The sequence below is a fragment of the Cinclus cinclus genome, chromosome Z (assembly GCF_963662255.1).
Source record: "Cinclus cinclus chromosome Z, bCinCin1.1, whole genome shotgun sequence".
Lineage (NCBI taxonomy): Eukaryota > Metazoa > Chordata > Aves > Passeriformes > Cinclidae > Cinclus > Cinclus cinclus.
Genome location: NC_085084.1, coordinates 53,028,424 through 53,050,332, shown reverse-complemented (window position 1 = coordinate 53,050,332; position 21,909 = coordinate 53,028,424). Strand labels below are relative to the sequence as shown.

At 37.3% G+C, this 21,909-nt stretch overlaps 1 protein-coding gene across 1 annotated transcript in view; it reads left to right on the top strand.

Moving 5' to 3' along the window:
- Positions 1 to 21,909, top strand: part of CCDC171 (coiled-coil domain containing 171) — a 165,349-nt gene that overhangs the window by 110,261 nt on the left and 33,179 nt on the right. The window contains exons 21-22 of the mRNA XM_062512985.1: positions 182 to 236; positions 12,329 to 12,460. Coding sequence (XP_062368969.1) covers positions 182 to 236; positions 12,329 to 12,460 — 187 coding nt within the window. The remainder of the gene's footprint in view (positions 1 to 181; positions 237 to 12,328; positions 12,461 to 21,909) is intronic.

Below are 21,909 nucleotides of genomic sequence, written 5' to 3'. Positions count from 1 at the left end.
GTACATGAACTATTTTTTAAGGTTTACATTGGGGATATTAAAGGAGAGACAAAAACATAATACTTTGAGTTATCAACAATTATTTGATAACATGATAGTTTTAAAAGTAGCAGAAAATTTATTTCTAAATCAGGTGAGTTTCAGTTCTATAATCTACCTCTTTTCTTTTGTCTTGTAATAGAGACAGAGAATTGATCATTAGTCATATGAAAGCTGTGGAAGACACTCTTCATAAGGTAAGAATTTAAAATTATTCCTCTGATTTGTATTTCTAAACATATCAAAGTTTTACTACTGCTTTTGCTCAGGGAACGAGAGGGGAAGAAATTGTAAGGTGGCTTCCTTTTCTTAGAGTTTCTTTCCATCTTCAACTTCTTTTATCCTAAAAAATGGTTCTTTACTTAGTGAAATAAAACACAGTTTTATAGTACCAAACTTCTTATTTCTTACTACAAAACTTACTACAAAATCCACTTTCCTTCCCTTAATCACTGAGAGCATGATTTCTGGTTACCAAGTGAAGACTACTGACCATCCAAACAGCTGACAATTTCTGTGGAGGGAAGTCTGTGCTGTGTAAGTCAGAGGTCATTTGGTGATGTCACATGCATGGTGGCCATAAAACATATAGCTTTGTGCATGCTACTTTAGTCTTTGATACATGATAAAACATAAGGAAAAGACAGTTAAGTTTTAACCTGTAGTCAGACACTTCTATAATACTTCTAGGACATTTTTAAAATTGAGTAATAATGTTAAGTAGTCTGTTTGACTTGCACAATTTTACCCTGGTATAGCATTATTTGAAAGTCCAACAAAGCTTGTGTATTAATTATTTAGGCAAAAGGACTGTTTTTAACTTTAGCTGTAGTTGTTGATTGTTTTATTACTGTTTTTAGTCTAGAGCAACACAGAGCAAAATAGTGTTTTTATTGCCTTGGAGTGTTAATTTCCCTTATCACATCTTGAATTCACAGCAACACAGGAATTTATTCTTCGTTTTACTTCCTGTGTTCACCAAAACTAATTTAATTTTCACATACTTTTTTTCAAGTCGTTCTTCCCTTTAATATTCAAGAAAGTGACAGAACCTAAAACCATGTTTTAGCTGCAGCAAACTGTGCTGGTAGAGACTGTTTTGCTTTTTGCCCCCACCCTTTTCATACTGGGTTCTTTTAAGGTTAAAAATTCATCTCATGCAGAAAGTGTTGTGTTTTTGCAGTAAGAGATACGTGTAATGTCCTTGACAGTCAGAATTTATTGTTCTGGATTGCAAGGTTACATTTTGGTTTTGAAAGCAATGTTGTTATATGCACAAGGATTGAACTGGTTTGGGAAAGGCTATAGAGAAGGTCACATGCTGAGTACTGATTAATCTGGTGCCATGAATTGATTGAGAAACAGTCATCTTTTTTTTTTTTAATTTTAGTTACCATATTGCTTATTCATTCTTGATGTACATAATTGTTAGGCCTGCATAGCACATTAGTGAGTAGCAAAATAATTTATCCTTTCTGGCTTGTGACCCTAAAGAATGAGGAAAACATAAGAATTAGAAATGTCAGGATGCTCCTTTTATCAGGAGCTAAAAAAAATGATTGTAAATCATTCAAAAATTGACATGCTATTTCTCCTAGAAGAACAAAGGGAAATTATTGATTTTGTTTGGGAAGTATCTGAAATGTAAAGTTGACATCATAATGGTAACTAATTACCTAGCATTAGTGAACATGGCATATGTGTAAACTGTAAAGTTTACAATGTTGTTTTTGAAGGGTTTCTCGCACAGTAAAAAAACAGAACATGAAGAAATGGAGTAAGTGCCAGTAAAGGGACCATAAACCTTTCTTTCTCCACTAGAAATTCTGGGAATTACATTTGTTTTAAGAAAAGAAATCAAAAGAAAATGGGTAAAGTTCAGAATCAACTAAAGTTGGACAAGTACTACTATTAATGGCAGCTTTACTTATGAGAGTTTGAAATGGAATGTTTCTATGTTGATGTATTCATGAGCAAATATCTGCAAAATTCCACTGCTTCACTTCAGGATCTGTATTACTAATGCATAATGCTAAACTTTTACCTGTAGATCTCAGAGGGATTTTAAAGATATCCTTAGTAATCTCTGTTAGACTCAGGATAAGACAGTATACTCTGATCCATTAAAGTGGCCTCATTCCTCTCCATATTCTACCCTTACAAGAATTCCAGAAGTCAGTAATGTAGGTACTAGATCATCTGCCTGTGGGTATACCAGGGTGTAACAGTGTGCAAACAATAGTAAGAGAAATCAGAGCCGAGGGAAACAATCTCTGTGCATTCTTCTAACATACCACTAGAGCAGGGATCATTTTGCACTACTTTCTGCCCCGCACTGTGACTGGATGAAACAGCTAGTATCATACATTTGACTTTGCCAAAAAGTGCTTGGGCATGCTTGTGCCCAGAATGATTCTTTCAAGACTATTGCAGAGCTACCTTTTTAATCTTCATGAATATTTATGAAGCATAGCTGTTGAAGAACTTGAGCCCTGGATATGCTAAGAGAGAAAATATTTTTAGCAATTAATTTCATGTCCTTCATAATTTACAAGATGTTCTTTAGAAGGTTATTTTTTGTCTTACCCTGGGTCTTGTCACAATAGCTGTCTTTATCCTACTCCTGGAGCTGAATTATTTCCACAGAAGTTACTGACAAAATAAGAGATCTTTCTTTATCTTAAACAATCTAAATATTATGGACAAATACATAAATGCAAAGTGGATGTTTCAACGAATTTCAAAAAAATCAAAACAGAGTATTACCAAGGACAAACAAAGACATCAAGAGAGTTATGGTTTGGTTCAGTTTTATTCTCAAAATACTGAAGATGACCAAAAGGTAATAGCAAAATGATAACAGAAATAAATAAAATTTTACTGAAAGAGTGATGAAAGAAAATTCTATCTACTTGAAGTTCAAACATAAAGAGTTTTCTTAAAAAGTCTTCTGAAAAAAGAAAAATCATTTAAGAACATGTCTTGTTTTAAAACCCATGGGCAGTCCTTTTTTATGTATGAAAAATAAGTTATTTCTTCAAACACTTTCCCCTTAAAAAGTTGAGGTTATTTTTGTTATAAATAAACTCTTGTTATGCTTGCTGATAAACTGTATTCCATTATTAATTTCTTCTTTATTTCTTAAGATTTCTATTGTATAAACAGTGTAAGAGACATTAGATCTATTCATTTTTTATAATTAGATTCTTTAATGTGTAGTTAATCATTATTAGTTTTGGTAATAATGCCAAGGTTGTGGGTTCAATCCCTATATGGGCCAGTCATTTAAAAGCAGACTTCATGATCTTAGTGGGTCCCTTCCAGCTCAGAATATTCTGTGATTCTGTGATCCTTTAATCCCATCAGAGGAAGGAATAATTTTACACTATCTCTGCTAAAATCTTCAGACTTCCCTTTGCATTGCTTCTCAGTTTGAGCATTTTTTTTGTTAGCCTTGGCCAGCAGCCAGATGCTCGCCCAGATGCTCTCTTAGTCCTCCTCAAGAGGACAGGGGGACAAAACAGGATGAGAATGATCATGTGTTGAGATCCAGATAGAGACATAGCATAGTAGTTACCATCACAGGTAAAAAAAGGCTGACTTGGGGAAATTATTTTAATTTATTTTTTGAAGTAGATTTGGAGAGATATAAACAATTAAAAATAAGCATTACCCTGCCTTTTAATCTCAGCTTCACTTGTGACTTGCTCTGCTCATGCCGTGAGGCACAGGGGTTTGCAGTGAGTCCACAGCAATTCCTCCCTGCTGCTCCTAACTCCTCACACTTTTTCCCTGCATCACTGTGGGTTCCATGTGCATCCATGTGGGCTGCTATCTTTCAAGAATATCTGCTTCAGCATGGACTCTCCATGGACTTCATTTCTTCAGGAACTATCCTGAAGGATTTCCTGGACCTTCTGTAGCACGGGATCCTTCATGGAATATGGTGTGGATATATTTTCCAGCATAATCCTTTCTCTGTGCTGCGGGGAAATCCCTAATCCAGTACTCTAAGTGTTTGTGCCCCACTTCTCTAGCTTTGATATTCAGTCTTTTCCTTCCCTCCATCTCTCCTGCATGGTGGGTTTTTCTTATTTTTAAATTCATTTTCACAGAGGGGCTGCCAGCAGGGGTGTGGGGCTTAGCTGTGACCTGTGGTGGGTCTGGAAGCAGTGGTGTCTGGAACCAGCTTTGTCCTGCACTCACTGTCCTCACAGAGGCTGCACCTGGTACACTGCTATAGCTGCTTCCTTTCCAGCCTGCCTAAGTCCCTCTTCTCTATGTTTAGGCCTGTGCTACACACCACCGTGGGAAGTCATTCTAGCAAGCCAACCTTCACAGTGACAGAAAATTCTTAGTTTCTCCCTGTACTTTTAACTATCAAAATCTTGACAAGCTTAGTCTATCATAGTTTTCAGCTTGTCTTTGTTACTTAGGATTTGGCTGTTTTAGCAGCTTAATAAAATACAATATACTCACGGTTTTTCCCAATACCAGTTAGCAACCTACTAATTCTGACACTTCGGGACACATCAGGGATCAAAGCAGCTATCCAGTGTACTCCTTTTCTTCTGGCACTTGGTCAGAAATATTACTCTTCATCCACTTTTGTAGTGCACTTCATTTCTGCTGATTGAAAACTTCATATGCTAGCTAGTAGAACAACTTCCATGCAGACCTGTCAGCAGTCATGCCTTGAAATCCTTCCACTGTTGTATTTCATTGCCTGATTGCCAGCCCTGTTGTCTCCTCTGAAATGCCCCTAAACTGTCTGTTTACAGAACTGGGTCCCATGATTCTCTCAGTTGAAAAAAAATATGAACACTATATTATCCATCCCATTATATATTTGTAAAAAATACAAGAACAGTACAATCTTTCTTTATCTAATTTAATGGTTTGGGTTTTTATAATACAGCACATATAATACAGTTTTATAATACAGTTGGAGATGGGGTGGGGCCATACTGAATACTTGAGAATTAGTAAGGGTTGTAGCAGTAGTTATTTCTTATGTAGTCCATAGCAATCAAATGCATTTCCTTATGATGACAGTTTTATTGCCTGCAAGGAATTAATTTACAATAGGTTTAAGTCCATATACAAGGGACTACATCAGTAAAAACACTCAGTGTAAGTGGCAGTAACTGTTAGTTGCAGCAAGGAGACCACAAATTGATCAGGTCCTGGAGGGGGAGAACAGTTATAAGACTTAAGTTAGATGTCTCAGTCAGACTCCAGTAGATATGACCTGGCACATTCAAGTATACTGACCAGTCACATTTCTCTCAGTTACCTGTGATCTATAGTCCCTCATATTATTTAGTTATCTCAATAATGATTTAAAAGCTCTTGATTTAGAAATCTCAGGTTTTTTTGCCTGAGTGAAACGCCCAAGATTGTTTTTCTATGTGTTAGACACATTGATATTAAGAGTGAAGCCTGCTTGCATGTGTGCTCAAGGTCTGTCCATCACTGTGGTCCTCGGTTGTTCTCAACTGGCCCTATCACAAGCCCATTGAAACAGTGAGTATGTGTACATGCAAAAATATGTGTACTTGCAGAACATCACAAAGAAAGCCAAATTAGATTGTTACAATTCTAAATAGCTCCTGTAAAAAGTTTACAATAGGAAACCTGCTATTATTTCTCTATGTTAGGAAAAAAATGCAGTAAAAATATTACTTTTTCTCCTCCATCTTAAATGAGTGCTTCTTAATTTCAGTTTTTGATAAATGACTTTTGTTTCCCCTCCTAGCAATCTGACTTTCTTGATCCGTGTTCCTAAAGATCAGTTGTGCAGGACATACAGGTGTTAGCACAGCTGGCTTGCTGATGACAACTCTGTCCATATAGCTGTCTAGTGTGTCATCACTCATATTGTTCAGTGTCATTCTGACCTAGCCAAGCTAAAAATGGTACTCCAGCTCAAGAGGGATTTAAAAACCTTCACAAAGTAAAGATAAGACATTGCCAAATGTCATGTCCATGTGCTTAACTGTTTTCATTTTGGACATATCTAAATAACTAATTTCAGGATGCATTTGTCTTTATATTTTGGGTTTCTTTGTTAATTTTGTTTTTTTTATTTTATTTGATGGGAGTTTGTTTGTTTTGGGTGGTTGAGGTGAGGTTGTTTTTTTTTGTGTGTGGGTTTTTTTTTTGTTTTTTTTTTGGTTGGTTGGTTTTTTTTAAAGGCTAAATGCTTGTGTATAGTTCGCCTTCAGTAAGGAGAAATCCTTGTTTGGAGAATTGTGGAATTATTGAATGCTTTAACTGTTATTTTCTCCAGACATAGGTTCATTTTCAGACCAAGGTCACTGAAATCTTTTCATAGGGAATGTATTATAGTACAAGTCTTGCAGCTGCAGAGAAGCTTAGGTGCTGTGGACAACATTTGCAAAAAAACCAACTCTGGATCAAATTAATATCATATTCAACTGACCATGTAGTGCATGAGAAAGCTTGAAATAATCTTACTGGTAAGTCTGGGATGGTACTCTGCTCTGAAAATTAATTTCCAAAATCTTGACTAGTCCTGAAGGGGAGAAAAAAAAAGCAAAAAAAAAAAAAAGCCAAAAAAAAGTCAACATAACACTGTTATGCAGTAATTAATGCTCTCTCAGAAACAGCTACCTGTGAAATGGCTTGTTTTGTAATTAAATACAGATTTGTATGGCAGTAATCAAGGGATAGTCACTGAATCAGTAGGGTAATACAGAAATTTTCAGTAGTTCCTCTATTGAAGTAAATACTTGCTATAACTAATTGTGATAATGTATAGCCACCTACACTACGGTATGTCAAAATGCTATTTAAACCTCCACTATCAACAGAAGGCAGACCTTTGGATTTGAGGATGTATTTCTTCTTTTGTTGAATAAACATGCAAAGATCTGATGGCTTTTAATGACTTCTCAAACCTAACAGTGATGACCATGTAATAAGTATCTGTTCAAAGTTTTCCTCCTATAAGACCCTCTTGTCTAAGCAAAATACATTGTGATTTGTTGTAGTTTGGTTTTTACCCCTCTTGGGGGAAAAAAAGAGGAAGGTTTGATGGGCTGTTTTTGCAGTTCAATGGACTAATTTGGTTCCAAACACCATTCCTCACCTCATTTTCTCTCTTATTGAGTCTATAATTTTCCAGTTTTTAGGTGCTTGATTTAAAGTGCCTTCAGTTTAAATAAGATACACAGTCTTGTCACAGGCAGTCTTTTTACTTCAGGAGTGACCCTTGATTGCTGAAACATCCTGATGGAAGATATTTTATCTGAAATTATATAGGTACTCATTCAATAAGATGAATATACACTTTTTGTAGTAATTTCCTTACTATCAGAACAGACTTAGACTAATGTTAGGAGCAACCAGTATTAACAGATTGACTCTATGGTCTGAGAGGTCACTGTGGGATGTACTTCTTTGGATATTGCTTATGCCAAATCCTGCAGCAAATAATTTAGGGTCTTTATTCCCTTAAATGGATAACACTAAGGTTGATCACTGTTATCTAGAGACCCTAAAGTACATGAATGTATAATGAGGAAAATAATCTGTTTTGGCAACCTACTTGAAGAACTACTGTTATCAAGACTATTCAGTATTATTGTTGGTGCAATATTGTTCCTGTATATTCACTTACATTTTTAATACAGAGTAAGAAAACTTTAGCAATGCATACTAAACATGAAAAGAAGAGGAAGCGTTCATGAAGGTTTAATTCTATCTAACAATGCATATATTTTTTTATTATTCTTCCTAGTTCTATGATCATTTGTATAACACTACAACAAAGACTTGCCCATTCAAAGCAGTTAGTATGTAACTTATTTCTGTTAACATGCTTCCCATGGCAAAGGACTGTCCCATAGATGTGTGTGTTCTTAACCTGTGCTATGTGACCCCCTCTCTACATGCTGCCCTGGAGGTACGGACACTGTGCAGCTAAATCAGCCACGTAATTGCAAGACTGTGGTTAAGACTAAGATTTGCATTCAGACTGCTTTCTTCTACTTTAAAAAGTTCTAAACTAATTTTTATCTGTTGAATAAACACATAGAACACATAGCAGTGTGATAGAAACCATTTTGCTTGTGCTCTTTTAGAATGATTTCTGTATTTGCAGCTTCAGCAGTATGGTATCTCAAACAGATTAAATCACTGTTTTCCATCTACTTATCACCAAATCACTGTAGATCTTGTTTTGCTCTTTAAATTGCATATGATATGCTATTTAAAAAGTAGTAGGAAATTAAAGAAAAGTAAGCCCAAAAATAAATTTCTGGGTTTTGTTTAATGTAGAGTTGGTGAACTTTGAACTTATAAAATATTCTCATATATAGCTTGCATTGTGAAGTTTATATCCACAATTTTCTTTTCACCCTAAGAAATCATTGAAATGAGAACAAAAACTAAAATTTCAGGTTTAGGAAGGGCTGAGCACATTCTAATACCATTTAGAACTTGCTAGCATTTAGTATCATGTCTCTATTGGCATAACTGGATATACCACAAAACTGTCCCTAGAAAAACCAAAGTAAGCACCAAAGAGGACTGTAGACAAAACTATTATTATCTTGAGCAGCAGAAAATTTTAAAGTTAATTTTTGGACATGTAGAATTAGCCCATCAAATTCTACACCTTGGTTTGGTCAATAATGTAACTTCAGTTTATTATTCTGTTTCAGCTTTGATCTGAATTAATGAGTACTTTATTGATTTTAAATTGAGTGGCTATAGTGTTGTCTTCTTTGTTGCTCTCCTAATTAATTAAAAAGTTAAACACTGTCATAAGTCACTCTTCTTTGTTTTAAAATGCTATGAGTATTTAGAGTGTGGATCCATTTGTGATTTTGTCTGTTTTCAGATAGTATTTATATATGTCTAAACTGAAAAATGTAGTGATCATATTTAGAAGCATGTTGTCAGGACACTAAACTATGCTCTGTATAAAATCACTCTTGAAACTTTTTACTGTCTCAGCTAAAATTATGTTTACTAAAATCAGAAATTGACAAAAATCTTCACTAACATTGGATAAATATAAATTTATAGAATTTTTCTCTATAATAATTTTAGAGTATAGGGAAGTGAAACTGACATTTTTAATCATTGCAATAAACTTGATTAGCTGATTAGGTGTTTTAGATTTTAACATAAAGCTCTCTAGTCTTGGGAGACCTTGCAGTCAAAATGGTCTTGCCTTAGATTTCATATGGAGGGAAAAAAAAGTCATTAAATACAGAAGAGCTCTGAAAATTGCATTTTAATGCATAGGATGAATCTTCTGCCTGTTGACCTTCTAAAGAAAAAACCCAATTTTTTTTTTAAAGAAATGAAATTCCCCGTTTTATCTGTGCCTCATGGTTCTGGAATATAAGTTTGTATGTGTGTATTTTTTTTTTTACTGCATTAGAGAATGATGAAATAAATACAGCTTCCCAACTCCTGTCGTTTTGTTTCTGGATCTCAAAAAACCAATAGACAGAAGTTATTAAATTAATTCTTTACTAAGATTTCATACAGATCTGGTCTCTCCAACATGATTCCATGCAGGCACAGCCATTATAGCTTTCCAATCCTTGAGTAGGTAGGCAACTCGGAATGTTTTCAGTTCTAGTAAAACAATATTGTGATATTTGTACAGCGCACACCCAGTCTTTTGTTCTTACAATTTTCCCTGAACCCTCATGAATATTTTTCAAAGGAAAAGTCTGTCTTAATTTTCAGTTTCTCAGTATGTATACTGATAATGAGAGGTATTCTCTACAATCTAAGTATTTACAAACACAGAAAGTGTTTGTTTTGTTTTTTAATTGTGAATCCTTATATCAAAAATCACGCTCTTTAAGAATCTAACACATACCTTTTTTGATGCAGCGGTATTAATGGTATTTGTTTACCACAGTGCAGCCATTTAAAAAATGGGGTTTATATTTTATTGTTCAGTGAATGTCAGACCCCAATACTGAAATAGAGAGTTTGAAACTAATAGGGTTAAAATGACTTCAACTCTCTGTATTGTGTATATATTATACCTACATTGCTTATACATTGTTTTTTTCCCCCTAGTATTAGCAATCTGCTTTTGTACTTTGACATAGGGATTTCCCTTGTGAATTTTGTCACAGAAAAAAGAGAATCATCAATATCGCAGTTAAACTTGACTTTCAAAGCTAATAGTATCTCATTTGGGGGCTGAAATTTAATAAATTTTCTTTGATTCTGTTTGAGTTTTTAAACATCAAACAATGAATTGGCCAGGGTGCAGTAAAATATTTAGATCTATTGACTACGGTTCAGAAGGGTAGAAGGCAAAACACTGGTGGTTTGATGTTGATAAATTCTTAGTACCTTAATCCACATTAATGTATCCTTTTATCTGTGTGCATACTGGCAGCAAAGACGCTGAAAAGTTGGTGTGTATATATAAGCTATAAAAATGTAAATCGAGTGTGTGCGTGTGTGTGTGCGTGTGTGTGTATTTAAAGCAATGTATTTTGTTATATTCAGCAAGGTTAACGTCTGACCAGAATTACACATGCTGACAGAACACTCTAGAGAGTATGTTTGTTCCATAGGACTGTATATCCTGAACCTAGTGCACTATGTGTGCAAAAAATGCGTAGAGGACCTTTCCTGTTATAAAAATTGCATCATAGTGCATATGTTTGGCAGCCACAGGTATTGACAGGAATTCTTTAGGTCAACTTGGGAAATGTAGGGCTCCCTATTCCCACAGAACAGAGGAACGAATAAAATAAAATCTCTTCTTCTTTGTATCAGTAGATTTGCACATGCTTCTTTCAATCAGAGCATATTTCAAAGGCTCTGACATTATTTGAAATCTGTTCACTCATAATCAACGTTTTACAAGAGTCTAATTTTGTAAGTGGCTACAGAAAAGTAATCTGGGATTTAAAATGAATAGATTTATGTTTTAATTCATGTTCGGTACATTCTTGTGGGCAAGGCAGCCTCTAACAAAAACCAAAATTTATTAAAATAGTACTTAGTAAATGGTGTGTCTATTGATTTATGTGTATTTAGAATACATCCAGTATATGTTTTAGTGTATATTCAGTATATGCCTTAGTATTAGACTGCATATTAGGTAATTAAAACAGTAAATTAATTTTGCAGTGCTCACTATTGCTACTCAACAGATGCAGTGTGTGCCAAATAAAGGGATTTAATCTATTCGTTTGTACTAACACATATTTGAATGTGTGTCTATCCATCTGTATTAGAATATAATCTGACTACTGGGATCTCCTGGAGGTGGACGTTGTAAATTTTTGTATTAAATGGAATGAAAAATAGGTGCACGGCACGATGCGGTGCGTGAACAGAAGGGGTGCGGTAAGTGCGCGTTGAGCCCGTGCAGCGAGCGGCCTGTCGACACGCCGCGATGCGCAGGGCACGCCGCGGTGCCGGGAGCGAAGCGCTCCGCGCTTCCCGCGGTGCCGGGAGCGCTTCCCGCGGTGCCGCGCCGTGCCCGAGCACAAAAGCGCGGGCGGCGCTGCCGCGCGCGGCCGGCAGGTGGCACTGCGACACCAAGGGCGCGCGGGCCGGCGGGCGGCGCGGGCTGAGCGCGCGCGGCTGGCCGGCACCGCCCGGACATCGCCGTCCGCGCTCCGTGCGGATCCCGGCCTGCCCGCTCCTCGGGAACTCCACTAACGCCACTTAGTGCCTCGTGTCGCACACCGAGCCCGCAGAAAGACAGCGTGTCTTTCTTCCTCCCATTCTTCCCCCCACCCTTACTAGTTGGAAAGCGACAGGTTAGTTCGTTTTGCTTTATTTGCGGATTTTTCGTTTTATTCTGACTTCTGACTGAGTCTTTTCTAAATGAACCTTATTCTGGAGGACTGATACCAGAGTAGACAGAACTCACATGCCAGCTTCTCACTAATGCTATCACATGAACTTTTTAATTTCGTATCTCATGTTTGTTTCAGTTAGAAGTACAATTACCGTTCCTTTTCTTACTGGGTTTTCACAGGCGACAGATCTGTGAAATGTGTATGCCAGCTGAGCTGCAGAGCCCTTAGTGTTTTTTCTTCTCATTTCAGACCAGGGGAACATGCTTTTTCTTCTTAACATTCTCTCCCAGCACTCTGAATTAGAGATTTATTTGCAACGAAAAATCAATTAGTCCTAAATTTATTCATGGATTTCAGGTCCAGCGATCAATGCAAGTCCACTCAGTGGGCTCAAGGGGACCCGGTTCATCCCAGTTAATGTGTCTGAAGGGGAATTACCATTGATGCTGTTTTTTTCCCTTTAGGTCAGAGATCAGGCCTTGCTGCCGTGTACTGCAGCAGCCACGAATGACTTCACCCTGGAGCTACCCAAACTGCACCTGGAGACCTTTTCAGAGGAAGGGCTGAAGGGCAGGCCAGAGGCTGCAGCATTTCAGGTTAGAGTCTAAAATAATCCTGTTTCTTGTTTTCATTTTGTGCAACTGAGAACAAGAAGCTAGACTGCTCTGAATGTGTGGAGAAGAAAACACTTCAAAACTATTGTAGTCAACAGTTGAAAGAGAAGTAATTTTATATACTGTCGGATGCGGTATTTCAAAAATGATGTGAACCTTTAATTTTTCAGGTATAATGTTAACTGACAGGGATATGACCATGGAAAAACACAAATTCTGTATTTGAAAATTAATATCACTCTATCCCCCCCCTCCCCTCCTCTGCTTAATTTAAGCAAGACAAATAGAAATTAAAATGGGGGGGGGGGGGGGGGGGAGAAAGGCAAAATTTTTATGCTGCTACTTGGTCAGTGTCAGATTTATTCACATTTCTGTTTTAAAATTAACAATGATCTTTTGCACTCATAATTTGAAAGAAGCTGCTGTTTGGAATACTTTAGTATAGGGGCTGTTTTGTTTATATAGGTTTAAACACGTTTCAAAATACTAATTTTATTAGGAGGAAATTGGGAAAAGAAGTGAACAGAAAGTGTACATGTCTTCAGCTGTGAAAATTAATTCTGTGCAATACCTCCTTATTGTTTCTAAGTTTGTTATGTCTTCTTGTATACAAACTATGTCTTAGTAGCTGCGCAGAATACATTATTGTTAGAAGCAGAATATTTTGTTTTCCCAATGAGAGAACAAAAGGCAGAGTGAGTACATACTTCTTTCATTGTGTTTCACTATCTGAGTCAGAGTAAAAGTAGTCAAGTAAGGTGCAAGGATGTTTGGAAATGCAAATGTTGCATAATATGTGTACTTTCCTGTAGTAACATTTTTTAATTTATTGTAGTTTTTCAGTTCTAGACGCAGTATGTAATTGCAGGAGCAGTTGTCACAAAACCGAATATTCAAGAAAGGCAGACCTTAAGCTGGAAATTTCTCACTGTTGCCCTTTTGCATTAATGTCTTTCAGTATGAAAAATATTTAAATTATGTGTTTATTATCATGTTTCCATAATAAAGTAGTAACATGTAACACTGTGAGGTTCCTGTGCACCTTAATAAGCACAGCTGCATGTCTCTGGCAGAGGGTAGGTTGCAAGTGCTTCCCCATACAGTGATGATCACTTTTAAGGCTGCACAAAAAGCTCCACAGGTACATCTTTTTTCTAAGAAGCTGTCATAGAAATCACCAGCTTTTAAATACTACTCTTCTAATTCAGGAGCATATTTGGGGTACCTGCTTCTGCCTTTCTGTCTCATCCCAACTTCTATTCTTTTTTGACCTTCTGATGATTGCAGAAGTATTTCCAAGACAGCCTATTCCATCATTATGTCTAAGAACAGAAACAGTGGTAAAAAAATTGCATTTTACATTTGAGCAGAGTACTTACTCATGCTATAGCTAACCCATAGTAATGTATGTGCTGCACTGGTAGTAGGTAAACCTACTTTTTGTTTACCTGACAGCTTCAGTTACACTTGGTTACCCTCTGCGTACACAAACAGTTCCAGTGGTTCAGTTTGTATCTCCATGAAGTTCCTTTACTCCTTCCCTTTGTCTTTTTGCCTTTCACTGCTCTTCCTTCCCCTTCTCTCCCTCTTCCTCTCCCTATCTCTAGTTGCATAGTCCTTTTTTGATAACTTTCTAAGCACATTGTAGATATTTTCTTTTAAAATTTTCCTTTTATATCTTGTAGTCAGCTAATTGATGTTAATTTCATGCAAAACTACATTAAGTGCAATCATGTAATCTTGAATGAGGTAAACTGTGAGTAATCACTTTACAGACACTTCTCTTTAAAACCAGTGGAATTGTTTGCCTGCATGTTCTCTAGAACTGCTCTACATAGTCTGTGATAAGTATGACTCAGTTTAGGGTCTTATTATCTGCAAGTGTTAGACATCAGGCATTTTTTCCCCAAGTCTAAATTTATTGGTATTTGATGGTATATTTTTTAAAAATTGCATGAAAAATTAAGATTTTAGATCAGTGTAATAGGGATGAAGCACTGGCTATCAGAACTGTTGAGTACTGAAAGATAACATTGTTCTGTTTTTATTATTCATGCATCCAGTTTGTAGTAGGTGCCTGAGATCAGTAATCAATTATATACCCACTGGTGTCTGATTATATCACTTCATCATATGGAAGTGGTAGGCATCTTCTAAAGAATTGTACCCCCTAGTTTCCACCTTTAGGTAATGAAATTAAATATTTGGACATACCACCAAAAAGATACACACCATTCAGTGTATCTTCTCCAAAGCCTGCTCTTTATGAAATGGTTCCTAAATTGCAAAGTTATGTAGTCGGTTCAAATGTTGTTAATCAACAAACATATCCTTGCACTAATCATCTTCCTAAAGCTCTGTGAAAGTAGTGAAAATATTAGTGAAACTTAATTTGTAGGCATTTGTTAAATTCTTGAGGATTGCAGCAGAATTACTACAGTAGTTTGAAAATGTCACTTCAGTTGGATAAATAATGAAAAAGGTGATATATCTCTAAGATTAAAAAATGGTTGCTATAGCTTTGTAAATGTCTCACCTGATGTTCAGTTGCAGTGAAGAATGTTATGTAACAAAATTGTGTTGTTTGCTAGTTAAGTTTGAAAGTGGAAAATTATAGTATTGTCTTCAAGCACCTGGAATGCAATGAATACAGCATTTAAGGTGTGCTGCTCTGGCCATGCCCTAACGTTCCTACAGGAGACAAAAAGTGGAACCATATGTGAAACCTCCTATGAACACAGGATACAGCATTCAATAGGCAACTAAAATGACATAGTATTGCCAATTCTAGTAGTCTTGCTTGGCAGATGACTATTTAAATCAACCAGTAAATATTATCAGCTGTTTATAAAACACAAAATTCAATGGTGTTACATCTTTAGAAGGAGGATAAGGTTATTTAATAATCTTAACATTCTCTTCTGAAATAGTTTGTCGTCTCACAGAAAAAGTGGGTATTCAGAAAATTAGTTCTGAATTGTCTTACGTACTTTTACATCAAATACATAATAGATGCTAGTGCCAAGCATTTTTACCTAAAGACAATTCATAAAACCGTCACATAAATCCAATGAGATTTAAATGTTTATGTATAAATAGTTAAGCATTGGTATATTACCAGTTTAGGTTTCTTCTGTTTAGAGAGGTAGACACAGAAGGATAGAAACTGTATGAAAGAAACTTCTTGTAGCAAAATTTAGATACTTCAGACATATGTGTCAATGTTATGTTTTAAAGGAATTATACTTGATTTATGCTAAAATGACATCTAAATATTTATTGGCATGGTCCAACCTATCTGAAGACATGACTCCAGATACTAATTGAACACAGAAAAGCAACCAGAAAAGGATCTGGGAGGGCTGGTTGACAACAGTTTGGCATCCTGGTCTGGATCAGCAATACTGTGCCCAGCACAGCCAGGGCATGGATTGACCCCTTTATTCAGTACTGGTGAGGCCACACCTCAAGTGCTGTGTCCAGTTCTGGGCCCTTCCCTCATTCATTATAGGACAGACATTGAGGGTCTGGAGTATGTCCAGAGAAGAACAGAGCTGGGGAAGGGTGTGAAGCACAGCTCCTGTGACGAGCAGCTGAGGGAGCTGGTGTTGTTTAGTTTGGGGAAAAGGAGGCTCAGGGGACACCTGTCCTGGTTTAAAGGACAAATGTCTGCCAAGGATGGTGGGAACCTCTGTTGGAATGGAAAATGTAACCCCCTTCCCTCCAAATTATTATAACTTTAGTATTACGGGGCTTTCAGGCAAAGATGGGAAAAGGACTGACAGTTCTTTACTACTATATATGTGTATGTGTATGTATAACAAGGCAAACAAACAACAACCATCTCAGCATCACCCACAACCAGAACAGGAACCCAGGACCCTTCTGGCCGCGGGCGCTTTCCGCCGGGTGCAGTTCCGGGCACTGCCAGCAGGGGCGCCGGTGGCTCCCGGCGGGCAGGGCGGGCGATGATTCCCCCGCGCCTGCAGGGGGCGCTGTGGCGCCTCCCTCATGCGGGTCATGGCGGGTGGAAGGGAGGGGAAGGGGCTTCATTTGCAAACTCCCAGTGGCAGCGGAGCCCCATGTCCCTCCAGATGGTGAAATGGACTGCAGCAAGAACCTTAGAGCAGCAGGCTGGAACAGCAGAGGCAGGCACACCTGGGGTGGCCAACAAAGGGTAGCAAAGCTCCAGAGCTGTGCCAAGAGCTGTGGCATTCTGGGTGAGCTCAGGGTGTCAGGGAAGCAGCAGCAGAAAACAGGGGCTGGGCAGCAGCAGGCTGATTGCCAGGGAGCTGCTGCAAGCAGCCAGGAGAGTCTCCCTCCAGGAAGGGATCAGGGATCAGAGTCCTCTTCCCAGTGAGGTCAGGTGTTGGAAAGCTCCCATTTCAACAGCAGCTCTTGTGACCAAAGGCTCACCCATGATAAGGAGACACAGCTGAAGGACAAAAGCTCTGCAGTGGCCGTGAATCCTGTGGCCTCAACAATCCAGTATCAAAACCACACTGTCCACTCAGATCCCAGGAGAGAGTGAGCGAGAGCAAGGCGTGGGCTCAGCCCCTCACCCCCAGCCCAAATCTCACGGTATTTTTGCATTTCCCAAGAGAAAGCCCCTCAGCCAAGAGACAACAGCAAACTGCACCCTTCTCCTCCTCCTCCCAGCCATGTCTTTCATGTATTGTTGCTACCATCTCTTAAGCAGCAAATGGGAGAAAATCTCCTGAGAGAAGAAAACATTGAAAAATTCTAACCTCCAACAACGCCTCATTGCTTTCTACTACTCTCTGCCTGAAGGGAGGTTGTGGTCAAGTTGTAGTCAGTCTCTTCTCTCAGGCAACTAGCAACAGGACAAGGGGACATAGGCTCAGACTGTGCTTGGGGAGTTTCATGCTGGACATCAGAAAGGTGGTAAGGCATTAGAATGGACTTCCCAGTAATATGGTGGAGTCACTCACCATCCTTGAAAGTGTTCCAGGAAGAATTGGATGTGGCACTTAGTGCTGTGGTTTGTTGGTGTGGTGGTGTTCAGTCAAGGATTGAGGATCTTGGAGGTCTTTCCCAACAATAAAGATTTTGTAATTCTCTGTTCCAGGCATGTATGAGATGGTTAAGTTTCCACTTTGTCTTGCCTGCCTCTGCCTCCCTCTGTTTTTGTGTCTCTCTGCCACATGCTGTCATGCTCTGGTGCCTTCCTGTGTGTCCTCTCTGTACACTCATCACTGCACGTGTACCCTCCTGGCTGCGCACTCGCTGCTGCGTGCGCACTGACCACATGCACCTGCTCTCTGGTGCTCTTGCTTTCCCTCTCCCTGTGTGCCTGCTCTCTCTGCCCTATGTACTCGTGAGCTTTCCTTCAGTCAGTCTCTGCCTCCTGCTCTGCCTGGGTCACACTCTCTCTTCTGCTTCCTGTGCCTCTTTCCCATTCTATCTTGCTTGCTCTGAATCAGTCTTTTTGTCCCTATGCCTTTCCCTTCCACCTGCCTCGTCTTGCTCCCTCTATCTTCAGCATGTATCCATCTGTTCATGCAGGTTTAGGAAGTCCACATGGAATTTATGTGTACTTCTTTGCCGTTCTTAGGTGCTTTGAGGTAATTTAAAATTAAAAGTGCAGTAATAAAATGAAGACTTACAGTTTTAGTAGTAATATAGTCAAATACTGACGTATCTTCAGCGTTAGCATATAATCATTATAAATTTACGAAGAAGTAGGTTCTTACCATTTGCGCATTCATGCATAATTTAGTCATGCATTATCTAAATGTGTTGTAGGTTCATTTTTTCTAATTAATTGGACAAACATAAATGTAGGTTTAGGAGCTGCCTAATTTGTATTTATTTTCACTTGTTTATTAATTTTAGATTTATGCTTCATAGATTAGATGGTGAAAGATAAGCATAATTCTGCTGATAATTTTCCTCAAAATAATAAACAGTTTTTCATTTTTCTGTTCACTTGTCAATAAAAAGGTTCTTACCAAACTGAGGAAGCAAGTGATTTCAAAAGTAACATTATAATTCTGTCATCAGATCTTATCCTCTGCATAGGGCTTGTCTTTCAAACATGAGTCAGTTCTGGTAAGAGGATTTAATGAGATGAATTAATCGTGGAGCAGCTGCTTAAAAACTGTATTACTAGTATTTTGAATCTTATACTTCTGTTTTAGAGCTTTTTTCTTTTATTTAAATGGTTGTTAAAAGAAAAAAAATTTTTTTTCTCTTAATAATTCAGAAAGAAGAAATGTTATTTAGAGAGTCTTAAAGATGCATCATGCACGATCTTGTAGTGTTCTATTTTTACTTACATTGTTTCACCAGAGAAGGAACTATCAATTGGATTATAGAGGCCAGAATGCCGCCTCCTCCGGAATCAGATTGCTGTTTCTTGTCAGGTAAAACTGGATCTTCATTATCCAGGAGTTCAGCAGCTGCTGTCAATAGCAGCTGTGCTGCCCTCCCACCCCCAAAAGAACTAATTTCTTCTGCTCTCCAAAATAACTACTTTCTTAGCTGGTGTCAAAATGTGGTGCTTCTGGACTGACCACAAGTCTGTCTAAAGAATACTCTTTAAAAAGAAAAGTGATTATTACTCTACTGCTACTTTACACTTGCATTTTGAGTTGAAATAAATAAATAAATAAATAAATGTTTCAAAAACATTAAAGTGGGGCACTACCTCTTGCAAACCTGACCTTTTGCAAAGCTTCAATCTATCAAATTTAAAGTTGGTGGAGGACTTAAGCAATCATTGACAACTAAGTAAATTCTGAATAACCAGACTGAAGAGATATAATGTGGACAGCTCTAATTTGATTTTCTTGAAAATGTTCAGCTGGTATCTGTAGTCATGTCTCCAGATATGTTGTATCATGTTGCTAAATATAATTACTTTAAAATGTAGGATTAATGTATATTAGGAAAATATTGTTTAAAATGTTAAGAAAACGAAAAATCTCCTAAATATCACTGATGTTGGAAGTTTGCCTTCTATAATGTGAATTTCACACTGCTTCTCCATTCTGCCATTTAACTGCTCAACTTCCTTTCCTGTTCACAGCATTTCTGTTGGCAGTCTTTTTCTCCCTCTTCTCCAACGGGCCCTCTCTCCTCATTTCTCTGCTCCTTATCATTAGCCACTTTCCCTCCCTTTATCAGCCACCCTTGCATTTCTTCTTCTTCACTTTCTTCATCCTACTAAATTAGCATAGATTATATTAAGAACCTTCTCAGAAGGTGTTATAGTTAACTGGGACACTCTTGCACTCCAACCATGGTGTCTTGGCATTACAAACCTTAAATATCAGAGTCACTGTCTGTAATCACTAATTAATCAATTACTGAAACCTTTCTTTGTGCCTGTAAGACTACTAACTCTTGTTCTGCCCCATTCTTAAGCACTGTCAGTTTTGTAAAAACTGTTCAGCTAAGATGATGATTATCTTGATTATCTTGAATGCCAAAATTAGTATATATTTAACCTTTCTCAATGGAAAGTTTTCCTTTTTGGCCCTATCAGGCAATCATGTAACTACCCATCTTTATCTATTTAGACTTTTTCATACATTTAAATCTGTTGCATGTGGGTGATGTCTTAGGAATTACCTGTGCTAATATGAAAGAAAGCTCTCTAAGAACTGTGTAAAATATTGTCTTAATTCAGTAAGTTTATTTATTTAGTTTTGCTTCTGCTTGTAAACCTGGGTTGTTTTTTTTTTCCCCTTCTGGTTACAGGTTACAGATAGCAACTGTGTATATTTTTGACTTTTTAGAGACTGTGCAATATATACCATTGTAACAGATGAGTCCATTAAGAAGCATAGATAATAAATTGTTGGTAATCATGTGGTTACAAATTAAATTCATGAAGTGTAAACCATGGAAGATTGGAAGTGTCTGGAGTCTTACATTTTTTGTACTGGGTCTTTTAATTTCAAAAACTAAAAAAAATGCTGAACAAGTGAAACTAAGCAACAGAAGTTAATAAGGCAATAGACTATTACAGAAACATTTAAGTAGCAGAAACAGAATCAGGCTATTTTCTATTCTTACGTTAAAAAAAAACAAACCTTCAAATGCTGAAACTTTAGTCTTTTCTTCTGCTTAACTGCTTAGTAGTCCATTATTATAAAACATATGTCTCCTTGTTATTCTTACCAATTGCTTGCAGAGTAAGAAAAAAATTATTAAATATTGCCCTATATTAGTATAAGAATTTTGTAATGGAGTCAAGGGAGACATTTCTGCCCAGATACTGCATTTTGGGCCTTGTAGTTAAAGACCTGGAAGAGGAAGGGTTATCTACAATTTGAGCAAGTTTATTATGGCTTAGTGATTTGCTGATTGATTTAATCTGCTGTCAGTTAAGGCTCTCTTAATGTCAAGCTTTCTTTGCAAAATGCCTTGAAATAAAGACTGATGAAGATTTTTCATACTGATGCTGCTTATATGAACTGACCCTGATTTACCCTTCTGCATGACAATATGACAGCAGTTAGACAAAAATATAGCAATGAATATGCAACTTAAGGATTAAGAAAAATACAGTAAACCTTTCAGAATATAAAACTTGGCATAAAATCCAGGTTGTTCTCTTCATTTCCGCACTTATCACTTAGTGAAGAATTAGACTGGGATAGCATCCCAGATGCTGAATTTCACTACTGAGGTGAAATTCAAAGAGGACAAGTTTTGAAAGGATTAGAAGTTAAACTCTTTTGTTTTACCAGATTCTAACAATTGGTCACTAATTCACTTTGGTGGGGAATGTTTTTGGTGGTGTTTTGTTTTAGTGGTTTTTTTTTGTTTGTTTTGTGGTTTTAGTTTGTTTTTGTTGTTGGGTTTTTTTTGGGTTTTTTTTGGTGGGAAGGGTTGTATAAATTTTGGCATATAAATCCACATATGTTATTACCTACAAATTTTAATTTTTGCATTGTTATTTTAGAACTCTCTCTTCATTATGGTTTCTTCTCTCATTTTTGATCTCTCCCTGTTAAATGCAAAAATCTGGTAAAAAATTAGGAAGTGAAGAGAGAATAGAGACAGCTGGAGAGTGCTCTAATTAATGGAAGTAGGATGGATGTGGAACTGTTGTGTGAACTTGTGTAATAAGGATACACAGCCTGCATGTTGGCAAGTGTACATGCAAAGGATTGGATCTTCTATGGCTTCTAAGATTACAATATCCATGGAATGACAAAAGTTTGTTTATTTTACTGGAATTTTGATAGAACTTAAGATTATCTCGTTTGCTTCAACATCAGGATCTATTTTTATAAAAGAGCAGCTCTGAACTAAAGATCAGGAGGGAAGAGTAATCCCTTCCACCTGTGTGGTCAAACTTAGGATGCACATTTAATGTCTGAAGATTGTATTTTAGTTTTGATTTCTCTCTGTTAAGAAGCAGATTTTGTTCTTTTCCAGTAACAGCACCTGTTGGT